Source organism: Macaca nemestrina, chromosome 10 (assembly GCF_043159975.1).
Source record: "Macaca nemestrina isolate mMacNem1 chromosome 10, mMacNem.hap1, whole genome shotgun sequence".
NCBI classification, from domain to species: domain Eukaryota; kingdom Metazoa; phylum Chordata; class Mammalia; order Primates; family Cercopithecidae; genus Macaca; species Macaca nemestrina.
The window spans coordinates 94,040,729-94,062,984 of NC_092134.1; the positions used below are offsets into that span (position 1 = coordinate 94,040,729).

The following is a 22,256-nucleotide window of genomic DNA, read 5'->3' on the forward strand; positions in this document are numbered from 1 at the left end:
GCAAATGTGCTAAATCCCCTCCTTCAGGGTATGTGAGGGTCCTGTACGAGCCCACCCACTAACTTTTGCCCTTTGCTACTAGATCCTTTCCACCCATTCTAAAGAGAAGCACGACAAATGTCTACTAATATCTGTTTTATGTTGTATGCTTGTGTATCTGTTTGTGTGTGCTGGAAAATAACTATGGTATTAAAGTATAACTTTCAAAACTTGCTCTGGACTATAATATAGAAATTCATACCAAGAATAAGGGATAAACTGAATTACTAATTCATTCTCTCCTTACATAAAACCGCTTTGAAAATAAGGAAATTTCAAAACCGTGAGACAATATTTTGTTACATTTGTCAAATGGTGAAAATGATTCCTTCATTAAACAAATACGTATTGAGCCCCAACTGTGTGCATGTCACTGTACTAGCCCCTGGGGCATAGTGGTGACAATGGCAGGTGACGTGGAGGAGGTGCTGTGGAAGGCTGGAGAGGGGCAGGCCAGACTGTGCAGGGGTCCCCCAGTGGGAAGCCGGGCTCTCTTTAGGAGGCTGGGTGTGACAGTAGGTGTGACATGATTTTCTCTGTTCCAGTGCCAGAAACAGATTAGAAGGGAGGATAGAGTGAATTTTAATAGACCTGTTAAGCTATTCACTCACCCAAATGGTAGAAAACTCATCTTTCATTTGGAAGGATTGAGATAGATCTTCTCAGTTTTACAGTTTTGTTTCATTGCTGATAATCAGTAAGGTGCTTCAGAACTTCCTATACAAATCAGGAAGTGAGAAAAAAAGGCAATTGCAGTTAAAATGCTTAATCTGTGAAGCTATTATGTTTTCACTTTCACAGTAACTTGAGATGAAATATTGTGAAACTGCCTTACAGTTTATAGTTTTATGATAATGACTTTCCATCTCCTCGTTATTTACAAAGTTCTCATATGCAACTAATGGCACAAGTTCTATTTTAAATAATTGCTGAGACACTCCACATGTATTTTCATCCTCTAAGCAGCTTCTAGGGGAAGTTTTTTTTAAAAAAATTTCTTTTAGTTCCTTACTGACATGACTGTATCAGAGAAGGTCATTATGTAGCTCCATGTTTTCGTGTGTGTATTATTAAAAGACTGCTTAACACTGCCATCTTATTGCATTAGAATGACTGTTCTCCTTGTAATACATTTGTAGTGTTGACATCACTACTCTCAAATGAGTTAGTTATTGAGATTGTTATGTGATATTTTAACTTCTAGCTCATCCAGGCATCCTTTCTGTTCTAATTATTGTGTTGAGGTTTTGGGGCAAAATGGATACTGAGTCAAAAGAGAATATAGAGGACACAGAGGCGCAGACCTGCCAAGATGCCGCTCATTTTAATTCCTAATGATCTTTGAGAAGCATTTTATTCTACTAATTTTTGGATGATATTTCAGTGGCTTACTTCACTGCTGTTATTAAAAAGAATGCTGACTTAGGGGAGATTTCAAGCAGTTTTCATTTCATCTCTTTTTCCATTCAGATTCCATAAAAAGTAAGGCACCTCAAGAGAGGTTTCCATATATATATCTGAACTGGTAGGATGATTATGTTAAAGGAGAAAGAGACAGAGAATACTGGATTTGAAACACTGCTGTCACTGTGTAATCTTGGGGAAGTCACTATATTTAAAAAAAAAGACTTATCTCATATGCAAAATGGGAATAATGATGCTATTGCTTTGAATTGTCATCAGATTTAAATGAATTAATATATATGAACAGTGTTTGTATACGGTAAGGCTCTATACAAACATTAGTCAATTTCATCAAATGAGGAATTTACATCTACTCAAGGACATTCCTGTTGGGAGCACAACTTACATAAAGAAGCCACAGAACTCACACTTGATGGAAAGCAGCTGTAAAATTGATTGAAAAGAATCCAATAAACAAAGTATGCCATTGTTTGCATCACGATAGCCCACAGCGATAAATCAGCTTGCATTCATTCTCAGGCACCTGCAGATAAACACGAGCCAGAGATACTGTGTAGGCACTCTTGCAGTGGAAAGAAAATAAAATCAGAATACTGGTATAGTTTGAAATTTGTAAAGCTTAGGATGGTAGATAGATTTTTCAATGCTTATGGTAAAGAAATGTGTCTCTCCTTTTACCATCACAGACAGTCACGTTTTAAATTAAATAGACATAGATTTCTTAGAGGTCAAGAAATTTCGACAGCAAATATATGTCTTCTCTGAGGCTTACAATGTAGTGAAGAAATTGTTATCAGATGACAAAAGATCAGCCTAATGGGAAGCAAAAACAAGTGTTTTAATTGTTTTAATTGACATTTACATTTATTGAGCTATTGACTATGTGTAAAATGTTGTGCCAAGTACTGGCCTATGACGCCTAGGGAAGGAAAAGGGAAGATAATAGGTATGGTGGTCTCTCTGAAGTTTACTATCTAGTGAGGGTCATAAAAGTCCCCAAATAACCCAGGGGAATAGAAGAATTCAGGCAACAGAGTAAACCCTTAAGTGTGGAAAAACATCAATTCTCTGAATTGGACCTTGGGGAGGATGCTGCAATAAGATGGCAGTGTTAAGCAGTCTTTCCTGTTTCAGAAGGACATTTGAGAACGCTGCATCCAACATATTCACTTTATGGATAACTCAAATGAGGTCCAGTGAGGATGAATGGCTTGCCAAAGTCTCAGAGAAAAACTGTAAGCAAAACCAGTCTTCAGTAGCACCCCACCGACGGGCTACCCAGCTGAGGGGTTAGTAGGCACTGAGATCCAACTTATGCCAGCCCTTAGGGGCCAGCAGTAGGGATGACTCTTCCTGGGGGGAAGTGTCTCATATTCTAGTTGTCACAAAGGCATGTATTACCTACATCCTGGTTCTGACTCCCTAGTTAGTTCTTTTTCCTGCAATTAGTGGTTTTTCAAACATTTCCCTTCCTCATTATTAAACTCTTAACCTAAAAAGTAACCCCCAAACTGATATAAACAGAGTTTTCCTGAAAGCCCTGCCAACTTAAACTCCTCCTATACCCCTATAGATGTTGCTAAATGGTTTTGTGTTGCAGACTTGCGTTTTTCAGTCGTTGGTATTTAAGTTGATAGCCACTTGTTTTGGTATCTCAAGGGATGTCCAACACCTGGGGCAATGTATATACTCATGTGTCAAATAAATGAGTGAAGAAATGAAGAAAAGACAATGAGTTCAATAGAGTCTATTTTACTGGTTGCCACTGATTTAATAATTTAATGCAATAATACTTTAATAATAACTATTTAATGATAAGCCATTTTTAAACCAAAATAACACAAAATAAATAAAATTAATAATATAACTTATCACTGGGATAAAGTTATTTCTTTGGAACCAGGTTATGAGTGGCCCTCACATGAGTCTGTTCCAAAGAAATAACTTTGTCCCTGTGATATATGCCTTTGTGACAACTAGAATATGAGACACTTTCCCCCAGGAAGAGTCATCCCTGCAGCTGGCCCCCAAGGGCTGGCATAAGTTGGATCTCAGTGGCTACTAGCCCCTCAGCTGGGCGGCCCATGGGCAGGGTGCTACTGAAGACTGGTTTTGCTTACAGTTTTTCTCTGAGACTTTGGCAAACATTCAACCTCACTGGACTTGATATGTACCCTCTATAAAATGAGTACATTGGATGCAGTCTTCTCAAATGTCCTTCCGAAATGGGAAATGTTCCCTTGTCCCCCTCGCAGGGTGTGTGATGGGGGTGTGGCTCGCTTCTTCAGTGCCTGCTGCTCAAACCTCTAGGGGAGCATACAGATGGGCAGGCTGTGGGACTCCAACCCCATGGCAGTGTCTAGGGGTGAATGTTTACAGCTGAAGCCCCAGTGGGCATGTGTTACAGGGTGCTCTTTTAGTTTAGCCATCCATAGGCGGCTCATGTTAGCTCAATTAGATCTCTGCATTATTGCAAGGACAGAGGGCTTTCTGTATCCTGGGGATCTTGCCTTGGTGTACCAGAAGAATCAGATCACACGTGGGCTTGGAGAATGAATGCAAAGTTTTATTGAGCAGGTTTTATTTACTCAGCAGCCTGGGCTCTCCTTCAACTGCCCCTGCCAAACTCCATGTCATTCTGCCACTGGGTAGCCTGCCAGTGCCTGTCGGTGCGTTCCTCTCGACTGCCAGTCACCTGTGTGTTCCTCCATTGATGTGCTTCTCTCGACACCCAGCGACCTGTGTGTCTGCCTGCTAGGGCCTCGGGGGTTTTTATAGGCACAGGATGGGGCGTGGCAGGCCAGGGTGGTCTTGGGAGGTGCAACATTTGTGCAGGAAAACAAAAATGCCTGTCCTCACCTAGGTCCATGGGCACAGGCTCCAGGGTGGAGCCCTAGTCAGGAACCATACCCTCCTCTACCTAGCACTTCCCTTCCATATCATTTAAAGGGACCACACTCTTCCCTTCCCAGCAGTTCCCTTCTGTATCACTTCTCTGCTGTAGATTTCTATAATTTTGATGACTTTCATCTAAATAAACTCATTTTATTTCTCATAACTCTAGAGTCAAAACACAAATGAACTTATCCTGAGTTTGTTGCTATTATTTCAGTCATGGCTTTCCCTGCCTTTACTCAGTTTAGTCCGGTCTCTCCTTTTCACCCAAAGTCCCTCATATGATTGGCTCATTATGGCAAGAAATAAAAGGAAGCGGGAAGAAAGGAAAGTGATCCATAAGTACAATATGAAAAACTAAGTTTGTTTTTTCTTGAGTGACAAGGAAGCGGATTCTGAATATGATTCCAAAAATAATTCCAGAAGATATGAGCAGTACAATACAGGATAGTTGGAATAAGTATTAATATATTACCTCCCACAGCAACTATACGGGGGAAAGCCATCTTGATTTTTTATGCCATGTCTATAAAAAAACTGAAAAAGAAAAAACCCATAGGAATGGAGTTGTATGGCCAATGTAGAAAAACCTGTGGGGTTTTATTAATTCAAAATCAGGATTAGTACTATCTTAAAACCTAGTCATCACTTTCTTATAACTTTTCATGTTGAGCAGAAAAGAGACATGCTTGATTTCCTCAGTTAATGAAAGTTTTACAATAAAGGTGCATAGGAAAGTTAAAAAAAAAAAAAAGAAAGAAAATTGTCTCAACTCCACCCATCCCTACCTCATGGAAATCTAGAATACTGCTCAGCAGACTGTTATTAAAAAGAATGCTAACTTAGGGGAGATTTCAAGTAGTTTTCATTTCAACTCTTTTTCCATTCAAATTCCATAAAAAGTAAGGTACCTCAAGAGAGGTTTCCATATATATATCTGAACTGGTAGGATGATTATGTTAAAGGAGAAAGAGACAGAGAATACTGGATTTGAAACACTGCTTTCACTGTGTAATCTTGGGGAAGTCACTATATTTAAAAAAAAGACTTATATGCAAAATGGGAATAATGATGCTATTGCTTTGAATTGTCATCAGATTTAAATGAATTAATATATATGAACAGCAGTCTGTGTTTGGTTTCTCTTCTATACTTTTCTCCATCACTGTCAACTCCATGACCCTTCTTTACCTCATGGCTTCTATTGCAGTATGGCCTCTGCCTACAGGCTTCTCTGTCATCCCACTTCTGTGTCACTCTATCCTCTTTGAATATTTCATATTCTGACTTCTCAGCTAGAGAATATAAACCATATACCACATCATTCCCCGGTATAAAGCATCCGCCCCTTGCCAAGCTACTTCCTAGGGCACTGGGCAGGCCTTTATGCCACACATAGTTATGGTCAGGCAGGCAGGTTTTGCAGGGGAGCACTGCCACTTGTGCTTGGTGGTGAGGGGGACCCCTCAGCTGTCAGCAGAGGCGGGCCCACAGCTCCTAAGCGGGGAAGCAGTGTAGTGACTGTGTAGTAGAAATACGGAAACCAGCATTTTGAGGCCTTTAGTCAATATGAAGGAACCGCACAATGGAGAAGATGCGTAATTCCTTTCAGTGCCAGTTGAAGCAGGAGAAGGGCTAATGACTGTAGTGCCTGACTGTATTATGGGAAAAGTTGTAGAGGGGAACAACAGTATGGAAAAAGAGTCCCCAGATTACCTGTCTATGAGTCACTAAACTTTCTCCCATCTTCTCAAATTAATACTGTCACAACTACAGTTTGAGTATTCGTGATCCAAAAATCTGAAATCCAAAATGCTCCAAAGTTCCAAACTTTTTGAGTGCTGACATGATGCTCAAAGGAAATGCTCACTGGAGCATTTTGGATTTCAGATTAGGGGTGCTCAACCAGTAAGCATAATGAAAATACTCCAAAATCTGAAATCTGAAACACTTCTGGTCTCAAGTATTTTGAATAAGGGATACACAACCTGTATAAGTTCAACTGTGAAAACAATCATTCATTAAATTACCTTCTCCTCTTCTAAGTTTTTATATTTCTAGTCACTCTTATCCATGTAACTTATTATCTAGGCAGTATTTGTAGTTTGATATCTTATCCACTGCCAACTTTGCGACATTTTGTTTATTTCCAGGTAGACTTTATGAAGTAGACCATGGCCAGCCTTGCTTTGGATGTGATGATAGAGTAAGAGAAAGAATTTCAAAGTATTTTCTTATGAATTAATAGAGTTGAAACATTTTCTTAGACCACTCAGATGCTAATGTGGACCCTCCCCAAGGCAGAGTTCAGGGCTCCTCTGAGCCAGTAGCCTGTTAACTTCACAATGACCACAGAACTTCAGGAACATAGGAGGAACTGGACAGGCAGAAGTAGGCCACATCCACATCAACATCTTCATGTCCTGGATTTTGCATACACCTATTGCATTGCTTGTTGGCTAGTTTGGTGCCAAAATGAAAGTAACCTACATTACCTAAGACTTCATTTTCACCAGTCTTCTCTCCAGACCAACCTTTGTGGTTTTGGCCCAATTTACTTTAAAATGATTATTTTAATGGCTGCTTTTTTATTGAGTTGTTGTACTTTAGTTGCATTAACTACCCTTCTACTTTGGGAGACTTTTATGGTTTCTAATTATCTATTTATGTTAATTTTGTGATAAATGAAAGGACAGAGAAAAGTACATCTTTAAGCAAATAATTTCCCATTTAGGTGATTTCCTAAGGATACACTTTAGATACCACACTGGGACAGAGGGGATGAATATTCCAATGTCCAAACTGCCAAATTTCTTTCCAAAAGGAGATTATACCAATTTATATTGTTACCAAAATTAGAGACTACCACTATCACTATAGTCTCATCACCTTTAAATGTTATCATTGTTTTCATTTGCATCTGTCCATATTCCATCCATCTATTTTCTATAATTGGGGTATATAAGGTAGCCAATATACTGATAAGGAGTTTAGATGCAATGATTTATAGATAAATAACATTTTATTCAGGACAAAAGTGGCTTTTTGCTCCAAATATCTAATGCTTTTGAAATTTACCCATGTCTATCATTTAATTGTCTTAATAAAGATTTTTTTTTTATTAGAAAATAATGGTAATTAACAAAAGAATAGCTTTTTCTTCTTGTCTTTAAATGACAATCCTCTGCAGGAAAATTACAAAACCAAAAAAAAAAAAAAAAAAAGGCTAGACAATGGGAAATCATTCAAGGGCAAGATTTTCAACATGGTCTACACACTGCAAGCTAGGGAACCATACTTTTCTAAAATTATTCAAAATCACAGAGATGTTATTAGAGTTTAAATGCTATGTGGCCACCCTTGACATAAATTTATTTCATTTTAGATTATTAAATAGGAAATATGCCTACTGAACAATAATTAAAAGTATCTGAGAAGTAATGGGCCAAGTTTGTAACAGTAACTTTTTGTGGTTGCTTCAATGGAATGCCCAGAAGTAGAATTTTCTTATAACTTAGATTGCTTAGAGTAAATTTACATCATCCTGATTCTCTGATTGGGAATTAGGATTTTGCTTCTTTAGTTCTCCTAAGAGTGAAGGTGTCCTATCCTAGAGAGATACTCTGTTCTTTCCTAGGTACGTTTTCACCACTACCCTCAAATTGTAATTGTGTAATTATATCATAAATTTCTATTGATAAAGAATTATTAGGGTTAACTTTCTATCAATAAAAAGCTATTAGGGTTAATTTTAGAGGGAGATCTATGTTTTGAGGTGATAGCTTAGGGACCTCGTCCAGAAAAATCACAGTCCTGCGTCAGGAACTGGAAATAAAATCGTGCTTCACTGACACTCCTCAGTAATGAATCAGCAAGCTTGTGCAGTAAGCCCAGTAGAACAGTGGTAGATGTGTCACACAAATTGTAGTAAGCTCTCCCCTTTTCCACAATGCTGGATCTTTTATAAACTCTTTGGGAAGGGAACTAAGTTTCATACATTTATCAGTGATTAGGACTGAATATATGAAGTTGGAAGTTTTGGTTTTCACACACAGGTCATATTTCTCTTCCTCTACTCCCATATATAAGCCTGGAGCAGTCAAATTATTTCATCATAGAGAATAAAGAGGCCATACAGACAGCATGTGCTGTGTAAGAAGCAAGAAATATACTACTTATGGCTAACTGTGGCAAGAACAGTTGTATATTTGCACTGCTTAAGTTCCTTTGGCTATTTCTTAGGTTTAAAACTCTATCGATAAATTATGGAAAGGTAACATCTTAAAAGGCAGAAATAGATCTATGTATGAACTGGGTTTGGTGGGTGTTGAGTGGGCAGGGGAGCATTGTTCCACCTTCAAAGGGAGCCATTAATTTCTACATGGTATTACTAGAGGGAGTTCTGTGTGTTCCGTGATTGGAACAGGGAACTGATGATTTATTTGGTCTATGTATCAGGTTTTAGCCTAGTCATTCTGCTGGTAAAGATTAGTTCTCTCGCTCTGCCAAAATGAGACATAGTTCACCTGATTGCAATGCAATTCTGCTGCTTTGTCCACTGCAGTGCCCTCTGAGCAGCTTCCCATTATTGCAATCATTTTCAGGTTTTGCTCTAGGATGTGGTGAAAAGGTGCCACATCCGAGAGCATGACTTTTTCTAATCCCAACCCACACACTGATGTCAAAGTATTTTTGTTCCTTCTCGGGAGCATTATGTTCTTCAACCAGCAGTTGCCAGGAAAGCATGAGGATATTTTGCAATAATGTTTGAAATCTGCATTTTTATTTTTTAGTTGGTATTTCTAGTGTTTATATTTTGAAAGTCAGGTGCGATGTCACATTCTCAGTCATTAGCTATCAACGTATTGCTGAGTGTGTAACTCTGCCAAGTCAGTGCCTGCAGTGCCTTCCCAAAATCAACATGAGGATGACGAGGAGCTACTCGGCCTTTTTTGCGCATGTAAACGTGCATAGCCAGATGGTAAAAAGCTTCATCAGGGCAAGCACAGAGGCCACTCTGAAATATCCTACTAACCATTGCCACAGCAGGAGCTCACGCAAGGAACTGTGATAATAATGAGAAGAGTAAATAGAAAATTGTTCAGTGAATTTTAGTTATTTCATTATTTGTAAGTATTCCTCCTTACAGGAGCCTGCCTACCTGCCTGCCTTTCTTTTTTCTTTCTTCTCTTTTTTCTTTCCTTTCTTATTTTCTTAAGATCTTCATGACTCAAAAGACTATTTCATTGTTGGGGATTATTGGTCAAGGGACATCTGATGCTGTTTTCTACTCACAATTAAACAAATGCAAATGTAAAAGCTTCATCATTCAAGGAACATTTATCTCTACATAGGGTATTATGATGGACAATAGGTTAAGATTTTTTTTAAAAAAATAGAAAGTTGACTATTCTTTTGGCAAGCACTTATAAATTGCTTTCTATGTGCCAAGCAGTTATCACCTTGTTTAATCTTTGTAACAACCCTATATGGACTCTTATTTTACAAGAAAATTGACACACAGAGAGGTTAAGTAACTTGGCCAAAGTTACAAAGCTGGTAAGGGATAGAATTCAGATACAGACTCACGCAGTTTGACATTAGACTTTGTGCTCTTAACCCCTGTGCCATGCTGTACTCCCTGGGATGAAATTTCAGTACAGTAGAAGAAGGAGTATATTAATATATGACCATACAGAGCACTATATGATAATGACATAAATGAGGAAAATGAAAAGGAGTTGTGAGGAAGGAGAGAATATTTCAGACAGGTGAATGGGTAGCATCCATACGGGCCTTGAGTGATGAGGTAGGAATTGATGGTAAATACTGACAGTAGATATCAGGAGTAAGAGTTTGCCTTCAGTTACAGGAAATGTCATGAGTAGGAGATACTGGGTCTAGAATGTAGGTTCAGAAAATAAGTAATTTAATTTAGTTGGATAAAAGGATTGTGTATAGGAGTACAAGATAAGGTAGGCTGCAGCCACATTCTGCAGGCCATTTTGTAGACTGCTGGAATAAGGAGGATGGAGGTTTTTGAACAGTGAGGTAGTCAGGGTGTTTAACTTGGTGGGGTATGAGTTTGAAGAAAGGAATGTTAGGAGCAGGAAAATCAGGAAACTGTATTCATTTACTACTGCAACACACATTAATAATATAGCACTTCCCGTGTGTCCGGAATGCAGGCATTGCTTAGGTGTGTCCTTTGCTTAGGGTCTCACAAGCCTACAATCAACGCACAGACTGGAGCTATAGTTTCATCTAAGGCTCAGCTAGAGAAGGATTCACTTTTGTTAGCAGAATTCAGTAATTTGTGGTTTTGTGCTGAGGACTTCAGTTTCTTGCTTGCTGTTGGCTGCCCTCAGTTCCTTCCACAAATCTCCGAGCATAGGCATCCTACAACATGGCGGCTTGCTTCTCCAAAACCAGCAAGGGAATGAGAGAATTCAGCTCAACAGCATTGGAATCTTACTTACTTAATCACATATGTCCTGTCACTTTTGCCATATTCTGTTGGTCAGAAGCAAATCCAAGGTCACTCCCACACTCCAGAAAAAGGAATTACACAAGGCATGAAAAGCAGAAAACAGGAATCATCAGGGTTACTCTAGAGTGTCTCTCCCCCAGAGGCAGAGGCAGGTGATGGGACACACACTCGGAGTCTAAATTAGGGTGGTGTTAATGCAAATGGAAAAGTCAGATTCAAGAAATTATGTCTAGGAAAGATGGTTTCTTGTCTATACCATGTGAAATTCTTTGTGTACATTCTCTAACATAAGCATCAAAATATCCCTTTGAGGTAGGTGCCAGGAAAATATTTATTTCACAGATGATGACACAGCTTTGAGATATCAAGCACCTAGAGGCCACATATATCCTAGCTTTACCTGGGTGTCCCAGCCTAGATCTGAACCTAGGATGTCAATGCCAAAGCTCCTAGTCTTGGCCACTCGTCTTTACTTGGACTTAAAAGTATAAAGGACCTAAGAGAAGTGCATAAGAAGAAAATGAAGATAACTGCAAGATTTTTAAACCATTCCAATTTAGGGAAAGGTGGTGTTAAGTAAAATAGAAATGTCATGAGGGGCACTAGTAAAGTAATACTTATGCTATGCATATACCACACGCCAGGAACTATGCTAAGCATCGAGTGTGCAGATGCTGTATGCTTATCCAGATGGGAATATTTAATGTTCCCAATAGCCCATGATACAATCCTTTCCCCAATTTCACAGATCAGGAACAGGACCATGCCAGTACCCACTAAGCTCAAGGTTCCACAAATGCACTGGTTGGTATTTTGTTCTTGACTGTTATCTCTAATGTCTGACACATACAAAGTGCTCATTATATAAGCTTCTGAATGAATATAGCTAGTAAGTGGTAGAGTCACGATTTGAGCTCAGAGCAGCCCCATGCTGCCTCTGGATAGGTCATTTCGTTGTAGTCATATTGCATTTGAGGCATGGCAGGATCTAGATGTTCATAGCAACTCTGCTATTTTAGGTACTTAGGTACCTAAATTCTCAGTGTAACTTGGAGGAAAGTTCAAGGCCAGAATAAACTATTGAGGAGCATCCACATGGAAATTATGAAGTCCTAAAATTAGATGGGATGATTATGAGAGGGTATAGGTCTCAAAATAGAACCTTAGAGGACACCTATATTTAGAGGTTGAGAAGAGGAAGAGGCAATGTAAAAAGCAATGAATACATATAGGTCAGAGAGCTAAAATGGAAATACAGATATAAAAGCAAAGAGGGAAGAGAAGGAGGGAGAGTTGTCAGCAATATTAAGCACCACAGAGTAATCAAAGAGCATCAAGATTAAGACAAGAAACCTGAATTTGTATTTTAGGAGAACTGATGACTTTTGTGTGAACATATCCAGGAAAAAAAAACATGTAAGACTTAGCCAGCATCTGGGAGGGTGGGAGAGTTGGGCTGTAAAGAAGGAGTGTGTAATCAGGTAGAGCTCATGAGTATAAACTTCTGGTATTTCAGGAGAGCTAGTTGTAGTAATATGAGAGGAGTTGAACATTTGAGTAGGAGAGACCTTGTGTATTGTAGACAGAAGGGAAGGCTCAAGCAGGACGAAACTAAATAGGGCAGGAAAAGAAGAGATATTGATGGAATGTGACCCCAGAAGAGGCAGGAGAATGAGATGCAAGACCACTGATAAGAGGGGCAGTCCTCAGAAAGGGTGAAAGACATGTACCACTGGAGGGAGGAAGGAAGCCTACCTACAATGTTTTTTAAAAAACTTTTTCTTTTCTCAAATATTGAGAGAAAAATATAGAAAAGTAGAAGCTGATAGAGAAAAATTGATATTCAAAGTAATGATCCTCAATTCTTTTAAAAGAATTCCAATTGTTAAAAGATCTGTTCTTCAGATTCAAATGTATCAAGTCCTACAAAGCATCTCCAAATTCCTGGTTTTATTTTATTTTTCTCAACTGAAATTGATAAATCTTCCCCAAAAAGGAGGTAAGTTCATCTACATAGGAAACAGAAGGAAAGATTTCAGGACTACAAGATGGTAAGAAATATTTTAATTAATTGAGGCAATAGTTGACAAAAGTTTATGGAATGTCTGCTGTTAGATAAGCAGATAATTCAGTAGAGAAGACTATAAAGGATAAAATAAGCATCATTAGGGAACCAACTGAGATAAAATAGTATGAACTTTTAATAGAGCCCAACAGCATGGTTTCGTAACACTGCTCAGTTTCTGAGAAGTGGTTGTTGAAAGTTAATAATGCCACACCGGGTTGGGAATGCAAATGGTGAAAAATGGCAGACAAAAATAGAGGAAGAATGGATTCTAGAGGCCAGTGAAAACAGTATATACTTCATTTTATTGTGTTTGCCATCATTGCACTTCACAGACATTGCATTTTGTTTTACTAACTAAAGGTTTCCGGCAGCCCTGCAACAAGCCAGTCTATTGGCACCATATTTCCAACAGTATGTGCTCATTTAGTGCCTTTATGTCACATTATTTCAGGCTTTTTCATTATTATATCTGTTATGATGATCAGTGATCTTTAATGTTACTATTGTAATCGTTGTCGGGCATCACAAACTGCACCCATATAAGACGTCAAAGTTAATTGTAAATGTTGTGTGTGTTCTGACCACTCCACCAACCAGCCATTTCCTTTTTTGTCTCCCTCTCCTGGAGCCTCTCTATTCCCTAAGAAACTACAATTAATAACTCTACGATGGCCTCTAAATGTTCAAGTGATAGGAATAGTAGCACGACTCTCACTTTAAATCAAAAGCTAGAAATAATTGAGATTAATGAGGAAGGCATATTGAAAGCTGAGACAGGCTGAAAGCTAGGCCTCTTGCACCAAATAGCCAAATTGTGACTACAAAAGAAAATTCTTAAAGGATATTAAAAGTGCTACTCCAGTGAACACACAAATGATAAGAAAGTGAAACAGGCTTTTTGCCGATATGAAGAAAGTTTGAGTGGTCTGGATAGATGATCAAACCAGCCACAACATTCCCTTAAGCACAAGTCTAATCCAGAATAAGTCTCTAATTCCATTTAATTCTATGAAGGCTGAGAGAGGGGAGGAAGCTGCAGAAGAAAAGTTTGAGGCTAGCAGAGGTTGGTTCATGAGGGTTAAGGAAAGAAGCTGTCTGTCTTCACTTCACACCTTGTTTGAAGCGAGGCAGCAAGTGTTGATGGAGAAGCTGCCTCAAGTTATCCACAACATCTACCTAAGATATCTAATAAAGGTAGTGTATTAGTCTGTTCTCACGCTGCTGTATATAACTGCCTAAGACTGGGTGGTTTATAAAGGAAGGAGGTTTAATTGACTCACAGTTCTGCAGGGCTGGGGAAGCCTGAGAAAACTTACAATCATGGAGGAAGGGGAAGCAAACATGTCCTCTTCACATGGTGGCAGGAAGGAGAAGTGCCAAGTAAAAAGGGGAAAAGCCCTTTATAAAACCATCATATCTCATGAGAACTCACTATCATGAGAACAGCATGAGGGTAACCACCCCCGATTCAATTACCTCCCACTGGGTTTCTCCCACAACATGGAGATTATGGAAACTACAATTCAACATGAGATTTGGGTGGAGACACAGCCAAGCCATATCAGGTGGCTATACTAAACAACAGATTTTTCAATGCAGATGAAACTGCCTTCTGTTGGAAGAAGACACCATCCAGCACTCTCGTAGCTAGAGAGGAGAAGCCAATGCCTAGCTTCAAAGGACATGCTGGGTCTCTTGTTAGGAGATAATGCAGCTGGTGACTTTTAAGTTGAAGCCAATGCTCATTTGCCGCTCCAAAAATCCTAGAGCCCTTAAGAAGGGATAAATCTATTCAGCCTGTGCCCTATAAATGAAACAACAAAACCTGGATGACAGCACTTATATTTACAGCATAGTTTGGTGAATATTTTAAGCCACTATGGAGATCTACTGCTCAGGAGAAAAAAAAAAGATTCCTTTCAAAATATTACTGCTGATTGACAAGGACACTGGTCACTCAAGGGCTCTGATGGAGATGTACAAGATGAATGTTGTTTTCATACCTGCTAACACAGCATCCATTCTGCAGCCCATGCATCAAGGAGTCACTTCAACTTTCAAGTCTTATTATTTAAAAAATGCATTTCATAGGCCATAGCTGCCATAGATAGTGATTTCTCAGATGGATCTGGGCCAAGTAAAGTGAAAATGTTCTGGAAAGGATTCACTATTCTGGATGCCATTAAAAACATTTGTGATTCATGGGAGGAGGTCAAAATACCAAATGAATAGTTTGGAAGTTTGCAAGAAGTTGATTCCAACCTTCATGGATGACTTTAAAGGGCTGAAGACTTTAGTGGAGAAAGTAACTTCAGATATAGTGAAAAACAGCAAGAGAACGATTGTAGAAGTGGAGCCTGAAGATGTGACTGAATTGCTGCAATCTCATAATAAAACTTGAACGGATAAAGGAGGAACAAAGAAAGTAGTTTCTGAGATGGAATCTACTCCTGGTGAAAGTGCTATGAACATTGTTGAAATGATATCAAAGGATTTAGAGTATCACATGAACTTAGTTGACGAAGCAGTAGCACAGTTTGAGAGGATTGACTGCAATTTTGAAAGAAGTTATCTGGGTAAAATGCTATCAAACATCAATGCATGCTACAGAGAAATATTTAGTGAAGGGAAAAATCAGTCAATTTGACAAACTTCCTTGTCTTATTTTGAGAAATTGCCACAGCCACCCCAGCCTTCAGCAACTTCTGCCCTAATCAGTCAGCAGCCCTCAACATTGAGGCAAGACCCTCCACCACAAAGATGACTCATGGAAGGTGCAGATGATCGTTAGCATTTTTTAGCAATAAAATATTTTAAAATTAAGATTTGTACATTTTTAGACAATGTTATTGAACACTTAATAGACTACACTTTCATGGGAACATAGCTTTTATATGCAGTGGGAAACCAAAAAATTTGTGTGACCCACTTTATTGCAGTGGTCTGGAACTGACCTCAGAATATCTCCAAGTTATGCCTGTATTGGCATGGTGTAAGCTGAGCAGTGAGGTAAATGAATACTGAAAAGATAATCCAAAGGCAGTTCTGGGTGTAGCACAGATTATCAGAAATGAGGAGATAAACAACATGGTGGTTGTGATCAGAAAAGGAAGGCTCTAAGTCTGAAGTAAAATAGTTCCAAATCAAGGAAACTATAAAGTGCTCTTTCTATAGTTCTGGAGATTAAATAAGGAATTATGAGGCCAGTGCATTATACGGAGCACAGAAAACCACACACTACATGTTTTCACTTATAAGTGGGAGCTGAACAATGAGAACACATTGACACAGAGAAGGGAACAATGCACACTAGGGCCTGTGGGGGCTGGGAGGAGGGAGAGCATCAGGATAAATAGATAATGCATATGGGGCTTAATACCTAGGTGATTGGTTGATGGGTGCAGCAAACCACTGCCGCACACATTTACCTATGTAACAAACCTGCACATCCTGCGCATGTATCCTGGAACTTAAAATAATTTTTTTAAATGAGACCAATGAATTAAAAATAAATGAATGTGGCAGGGGATGAGAGGAGGTAGACTGAGCAGGCACCCAAATCCTCAAGACAGGTGGAATGTTATGATGAGTTCATAAATACTGTAACAATAGGGCTTGGATGACAAGGTTCAAAGATAGAGGTTGAAGGAGACAGGACAATACTCTAAATTGACAATAGCAGATAGGAATGTTTTTGAGTCTGGTAATATCTTCAGGTGCAATTAAGGTAAAGAATTGGAAGTTCAACTTCAGAATCGATCTAAACTGTAGGACACTTTGCTTTACTATGGATTAAGAAGGCAAGGTCATCAGGGAGTGACTGGTAGAGAAGTAAGAACACACAGCAGGAAGGGAGAGGGCTATTTGGAATCAGAATCATTTGCTTCCCTCATCCACCCCATCATCCTTTACAGGTTACCCTTCTAATCCATAAAATAGTCTACAAAGTATTATCCCCATTTTATCAGATGAAAAGTATTTGGCTCTGAAATTTGAATCTTGTCCTGATTGCAAATTCCATGGTCTTTTCACTGCCACATACTGACTCTCAGTGGTACTGAAGTATTACTGCAGCTTCCAGGGACTAATTGGAAATCATGTCTAATTTATGTGAAATGGTTATAAAACAGTGTCTTTGTTTTGCTCTTGAATTATACTTAGCTCTAAAATTCCTGTGTGAGCTTGCATATCTAATACTGTATATTTAGTTCTTATTTTTTAAGAAAAACATTTTGGACTATTTTTCTTAAGACATTAAGGAATTTCCAAATATATATATGATCATATTGAATTCTGCAACTGTAGTCTAAAACATTAAGTTAATACTTACATTGCATTATTTTTCAGGTGTGAAAATGAAACCAAGTTCAAAACAGAAGACATATTTTGGGCTTACAATTTCTGCCCTACTCCATATTCCTGGACTGCACTTCTGGGCCTTATTTTATATCTTGTTTTCTTTGCACCTGGTAAACAAAGACTTTGTTATTACTGTTGCATTAATTGAATTGCCTCTTTTTGGAGTACATAAACTGTAATTTTTCAAATTTCTTACATGCTATTTTACTGAAGTTTTTAATGTTTTATTTCTCAGGAATGGGACCAATGCCTTGGACTGTGAATTCTGAAATATATCCCCTTTGGGCAAGAAGTACAGGAAATGCATGTTCATCTGGAATAAACTGGATTTTCAATGTTCTGGTTTCACTAACATTTTTACACACAGCAGAATATCTTACATACTATGGTAAGATAATATTTTTTCCAACATAGTTTTGTTTTTATTTTATTACTCTATTTTTAGATATACTATAATATCATTTGTGAATATCATTTGTGATTGAGACTATGTGGTTATATGTTGCTGTTATAAGTATCTCCATGTGGTTTTCTTGTCCTCCAAAGGCATTGGAAATGTGTCTGGAAAAGAAAAGAGGGATTCTCCTATCCTAAACAGCATTGCTTCTTGTCCTGCAGTGCTTAGGGCTGTCACCCAACCCCTCTCCCAACCCAGCTCTCTCCCCAGGTGGAAGTCTTTACACCATAGCTTTTAGTTTCACAGAAACCTAAAAAACAGAAAATGGTAAAAAGATATAGGCAGGGAGTCTAGGACCAATGAGATATCCTGTGACAGGCATAGCGTCAAGTCCAAGAGCAGAATCTGCATAGGGCTGAAAGTAGCTTCCCCAAATGCTTAACAGTATTCTGTGCTGTGGCCATGCCTTCCACTGTATCACCTGTGCTGCTCAGGCCAGTGCATGTGCATTTCATTGTCCTCTGAGACCAGCACTTACCACTTGCAAAAGTGTAAATGTGACAGACGTTTTCAAATGCAAATGTATGGAGGCCATAATTCAAAATGAAAAACAATAGTGCTTAGTGGTTGAGTCAGGAAAATACTTCAGGGAGCTACTTCGAATCCATTTGTACTAAAGTGAAAAGACTTTGCTTTTTAGAAAAAAGATTTCTGCATTGTTCACATGACTTTATAGGTTGCAGTAGGATTACTCATGATGAAGTGTGAGGTTTCATTCTAATCTCATAAGTCTCTGTGGTAGAGATGGAATGCCTGCTGCTTAGACCATTCTCCCAGAAGACCTTCTCTGATCTCCCCGCAATCTCACTTTATTCCGTGCTCTGGGCACTTATCATTCCTCTTCGCAAGAACAGGTTTGTCTGCCCCTAGCTCCCTCTACTAGACCATAAATCCCTGGAGGGCCAGGACTGTGCCTTGTTCATTGTCACATTCCCAGTTCCTCCCAAGGCATCCTGTTCACCTGGTAAGCACCAAAAAGTGTTTGTCAAGTGAATAAATAAATGGATAAATTTTGTAGATGAATGATGAATATGATGAAACATAAAAATCTATTCCCATCTCTTCTGAACATGATGAATTGGTATTTGATTTTAGTTCATAGTATTTATCTAATGCTTTTATTATCTTCATAAAACTTTTCTCTCTCCTAATCACTGCTTAAGGCATTTGAAATATTTATTTTTTTGGAAAGGAAATGCACTGGCATTTTAAACTGGATATATATTTAGTATATTCAGCTGGATCCCATTTGGCAATTAAAATTTTTCCATAAATTCATAAACTCATCTTCATGACATAATAAATATGAGCAGAATAAATATTTCCTCGTGTTTACTGATTCTAGAGAACACTTAAATATATGAAGACCTAAATATATGCTGGCATCCTGAGAAAGCATTTTTCATAGAAAGGCATAGACCAAATAATAAAAGTTTACATGACTATACTTTTGACAGCAAAGCTCCTCTTTCTTGAATTTATTCTGCCAGAAAACCATGAGAAAAGTGAGGCAACAGTAATGAAATTTAAATAGGGCATAAGCAGAATTCTTTCAAAAATAAACAGCTAAAAGCATTTTGCCTTGCATTAAGCTTCTCTCATGTCAGAGCACTGGTCCATTTGGTCTACTACTCTCTAGTAGTAGAAAAATAGTTCGTTCAGGCTACTTTTTCCCCCTCTTTGTGTCTCATTGTAATCTACATGTTACTGGTTTATGTAAGTTATGCATTTAGATTCCTGATTTAATAAATATACATCCTAATCATGTGTTCCTCTGGAAATAGTTATATCTTCTTTGTTGCCTCCTTTTTTATTGTTTCATAAAATCTCAAAATTTGATTCCTTACTCAACCATATTGCTTACACAGGTCTGCCTTGTGCCCCCATTCAATAATGTTTATTACTAAAAAGTATCATTGCTATATCACCAATATGCCATTTTATATACGGCACATGTGGCTAAAGAGATCCCTTGGGGGGCATTATGTCAAAGCTTCTCTCTTGAGGTACTACTGAAATTCAGTCAAACATGGTCTTTGAGTCCTCAATTTGTGTAATTCAGTCAAATAGTTGTTTTAATCTAGAACTTAATGTAGGGCTCTAATAAGATTTAAATCCTTAGAATAAAGGTGAGGAATATCTACAGTGTTCAATAGTCCTGATGGACTCATTACAGACATTTTTTCTTTCCATTTTCATTCCAAGGGAGGAATAAATGAGAAACTGAGATATGTGACTGATTTGACCATGACATGGAACAGGTCACAGCCTTCCAGGTCTGCCCACACTCCTCCGCGACTTAGCCATAGGTCTAACCATTGGAACTCACACTGAGTAGGCAGTTTTGGCATTTGCGTGCTTTGGATTCCTCAGATTTTATAAAATGGTCTTGTATTTTAATAGCAATTCCTTGATATTATTCAGCTTTGGGAATCCAGGTCACAAGAAAGAATCTGTAATCAACTTCAGGAATCTTCCTAACCCAACTAATGTTTTTAACTATAGGAATTTAGCACTGACAGATTTGATTTGTTACTTCTAATTATGCTACTGTTCCCAAATGGTGAAAGATAATGATAAAGATAAACTATACCATTATATTTAAAAGTCAAACTGGGTTTGCTGTTACAGATTTTGTAGTTTAGAAGCGTAGTTTAGTCTAAAATGTTTTGCCATCTGTACTTATTTTTTCTTTATCTTCATCATAATTACCATCCAGTCTTTGTCCCTCCCTGCTAAAGATTCCATTTCTCTTCCTACCTCCACAGTCTTGCTTATCTGTACTCAGAACACAGGACTTCATCTTCTTTCATTTTTTTTTGTCAAAATTCCCCCATTCTCCAAGAGCTAGCTTATCAGTATCACCCTTTTAGTAAAGACATCCCAATTAATTAGTCACACTAATCTCTTATTCTGTATCTTAATAGCAACTCTTCCTTTCCTGGTCATTTAGTAGAATTTAACAAAATCTGGCCATCACTTTTTTGAGCAACTGATATTCAGAATTCTAATGCGCATGGTAACATACATTATTTCTCTTCTTTACAGTTGGGCAAAGCAGGAATTATTTTCCCCATTACACAGATCAGGTCTCTCTCTCAAGCATCTCTTAACTGTATCTCCTATACATGCTCCTGATTTTGGCTGTAAAATGTATAGAGTCATAAACTGCCAACACTTAAGTAGGAGCTGAGAAACCCCCTTATTTTACTTAGTGAGGTAACAGAGACCCAGAGAAGAGGTTAAATGACTATCCAGAAGTCACATGGCCAACACTTAAACTCCCACTCCCAATCTGATATCCTTTCTCCATACAATTGTCACATTAATTTTTCATCTTACTTCCCCCATCTCATACACATGATGGTCTGGATTGAAAGCCTAAAATTAGACAGGGGCTCCATTTTACTTTGTTGTTTTCCACCATCAAAAGTACAAGTAGAGTTTTTTATATTCAAATTGGCAATTCAATTATGTGTGTGTGTGTGTGTGTGTGTGTGTGTGTGTGTGTGTGTTTGGTAGAGACCGGTTTCACCATGTTGGCTAGGCTGCTGCGAATTCAATTATTTTAAAAGTCCATTTTGGAAATGTGTAGAGAATATAAACAAGTCATACATTCATATATCTCATCCATCTAGGCTTGCTATCATGACCCTTAGAAAATAAAACTAGCAATATTAATGTGTTTCTGGCTGTGCTGCATTGACATACATAATCTTATAGCAAAACAAAATTCTCTGACTTCATGCAGTTTACATTCTAGTGGAGGGAAACAAAAAACAAACTAGTAAACATCCTAGTATGTCAGATGATGACATGTGCTATGGAAAAAAAAAATGGACTGTTGAGGTCCAAGAGAGGGAACAAGGAGACCAGTTAGGAGACTGTTGCAATAGTGCAGCTGAGAGAAGATGGCCCTTAGACCACATTTATCTATGGCAGTGGTGAGAAGTGGCCATCTTCGGGTTCTATTTTGAAGGTAGAACCAACGGGATCTCCTAACAGATTGGATGTTAGGCATGAGAGTAAGGTAGAAGTTAAGGATGACTCCCAGACATGGAGTCATGGAGACATGGACATGAGAAACTGGAACGATGGAGTTGCCATGTATTCCACTGAGGCATTCATTCTGCAATGTCATCATTATACTTGGTTCTGGAAATTACAAGATGAGTAAGAAAGGAACTTCTTCTGACCTCAAAGTGCCTCTAGTGTAATAGACAAGGCAAGCATACGTGTGTATACATAATTATAATATTTCTTGGTTATTTTAGGGGTCTCCAACAACATGCTGTGATAGCACATGGAAGAGAGTAATTCCCTCTAGTCAGGGAAGGGAGGAAAGGCTTCAAAGCTAAACTTACATCTGAGCCTGGTCTATTATTCTTGAATTTCTGAACTTGAGTTTAGAAAGATACATTGCATCATATTCACAGAGCTGGAACAACTGGAGTAAACCAGGCTCATAGTAATTTTTTGGTCCATTTCATACTGTGATTATGCATGACTGACCAGAAAAAAAA

General features: G+C 38.3%; 2 protein-coding genes across 5 annotated transcripts in view; one reads left to right on the plus strand and one right to left on the minus strand.

Annotated features, from left to right (window-relative positions):
• The window catches only part of LOC105470142 (solute carrier family 2 member 13), a 369,854-nt gene that overhangs the window by 342,298 nt on the left and 5,300 nt on the right, over positions 1-22,256 (plus strand). For both annotated transcript variants that reach the window (XM_011721919.2, XM_011721920.2), the window contains 2 exons: positions 17,265-17,386; positions 17,512-17,664. In XM_011721919.2, the coding sequence (XP_011720221.1) occupies positions 17,265-17,386; positions 17,512-17,664 (275 nt within the window). The remainder of the gene's footprint in view (positions 1-17,264; positions 17,387-17,511; positions 17,665-22,256) is intronic.
• Positions 1-22,256, minus strand: part of REDIC1 (regulator of DNA class I crossover intermediates 1) — a 172,892-nt gene that overhangs the window by 19,610 nt on the left and 131,026 nt on the right. For 2 of the 3 annotated variants that reach the window (XR_011609237.1, XR_011609239.1), the window contains 3 exons: positions 17,248-17,383; positions 1,850-1,987; positions 651-756 (listed from right to left, as the gene is read on the minus strand). The gene's annotated coding sequence lies outside the window, so the exon portion shown is untranslated. The remainder of the gene's footprint in view (positions 1-650; positions 757-1,849; positions 1,988-17,247; positions 17,384-22,256) is intronic. The other variant, XR_011609238.1, reaches the window with a different exon arrangement.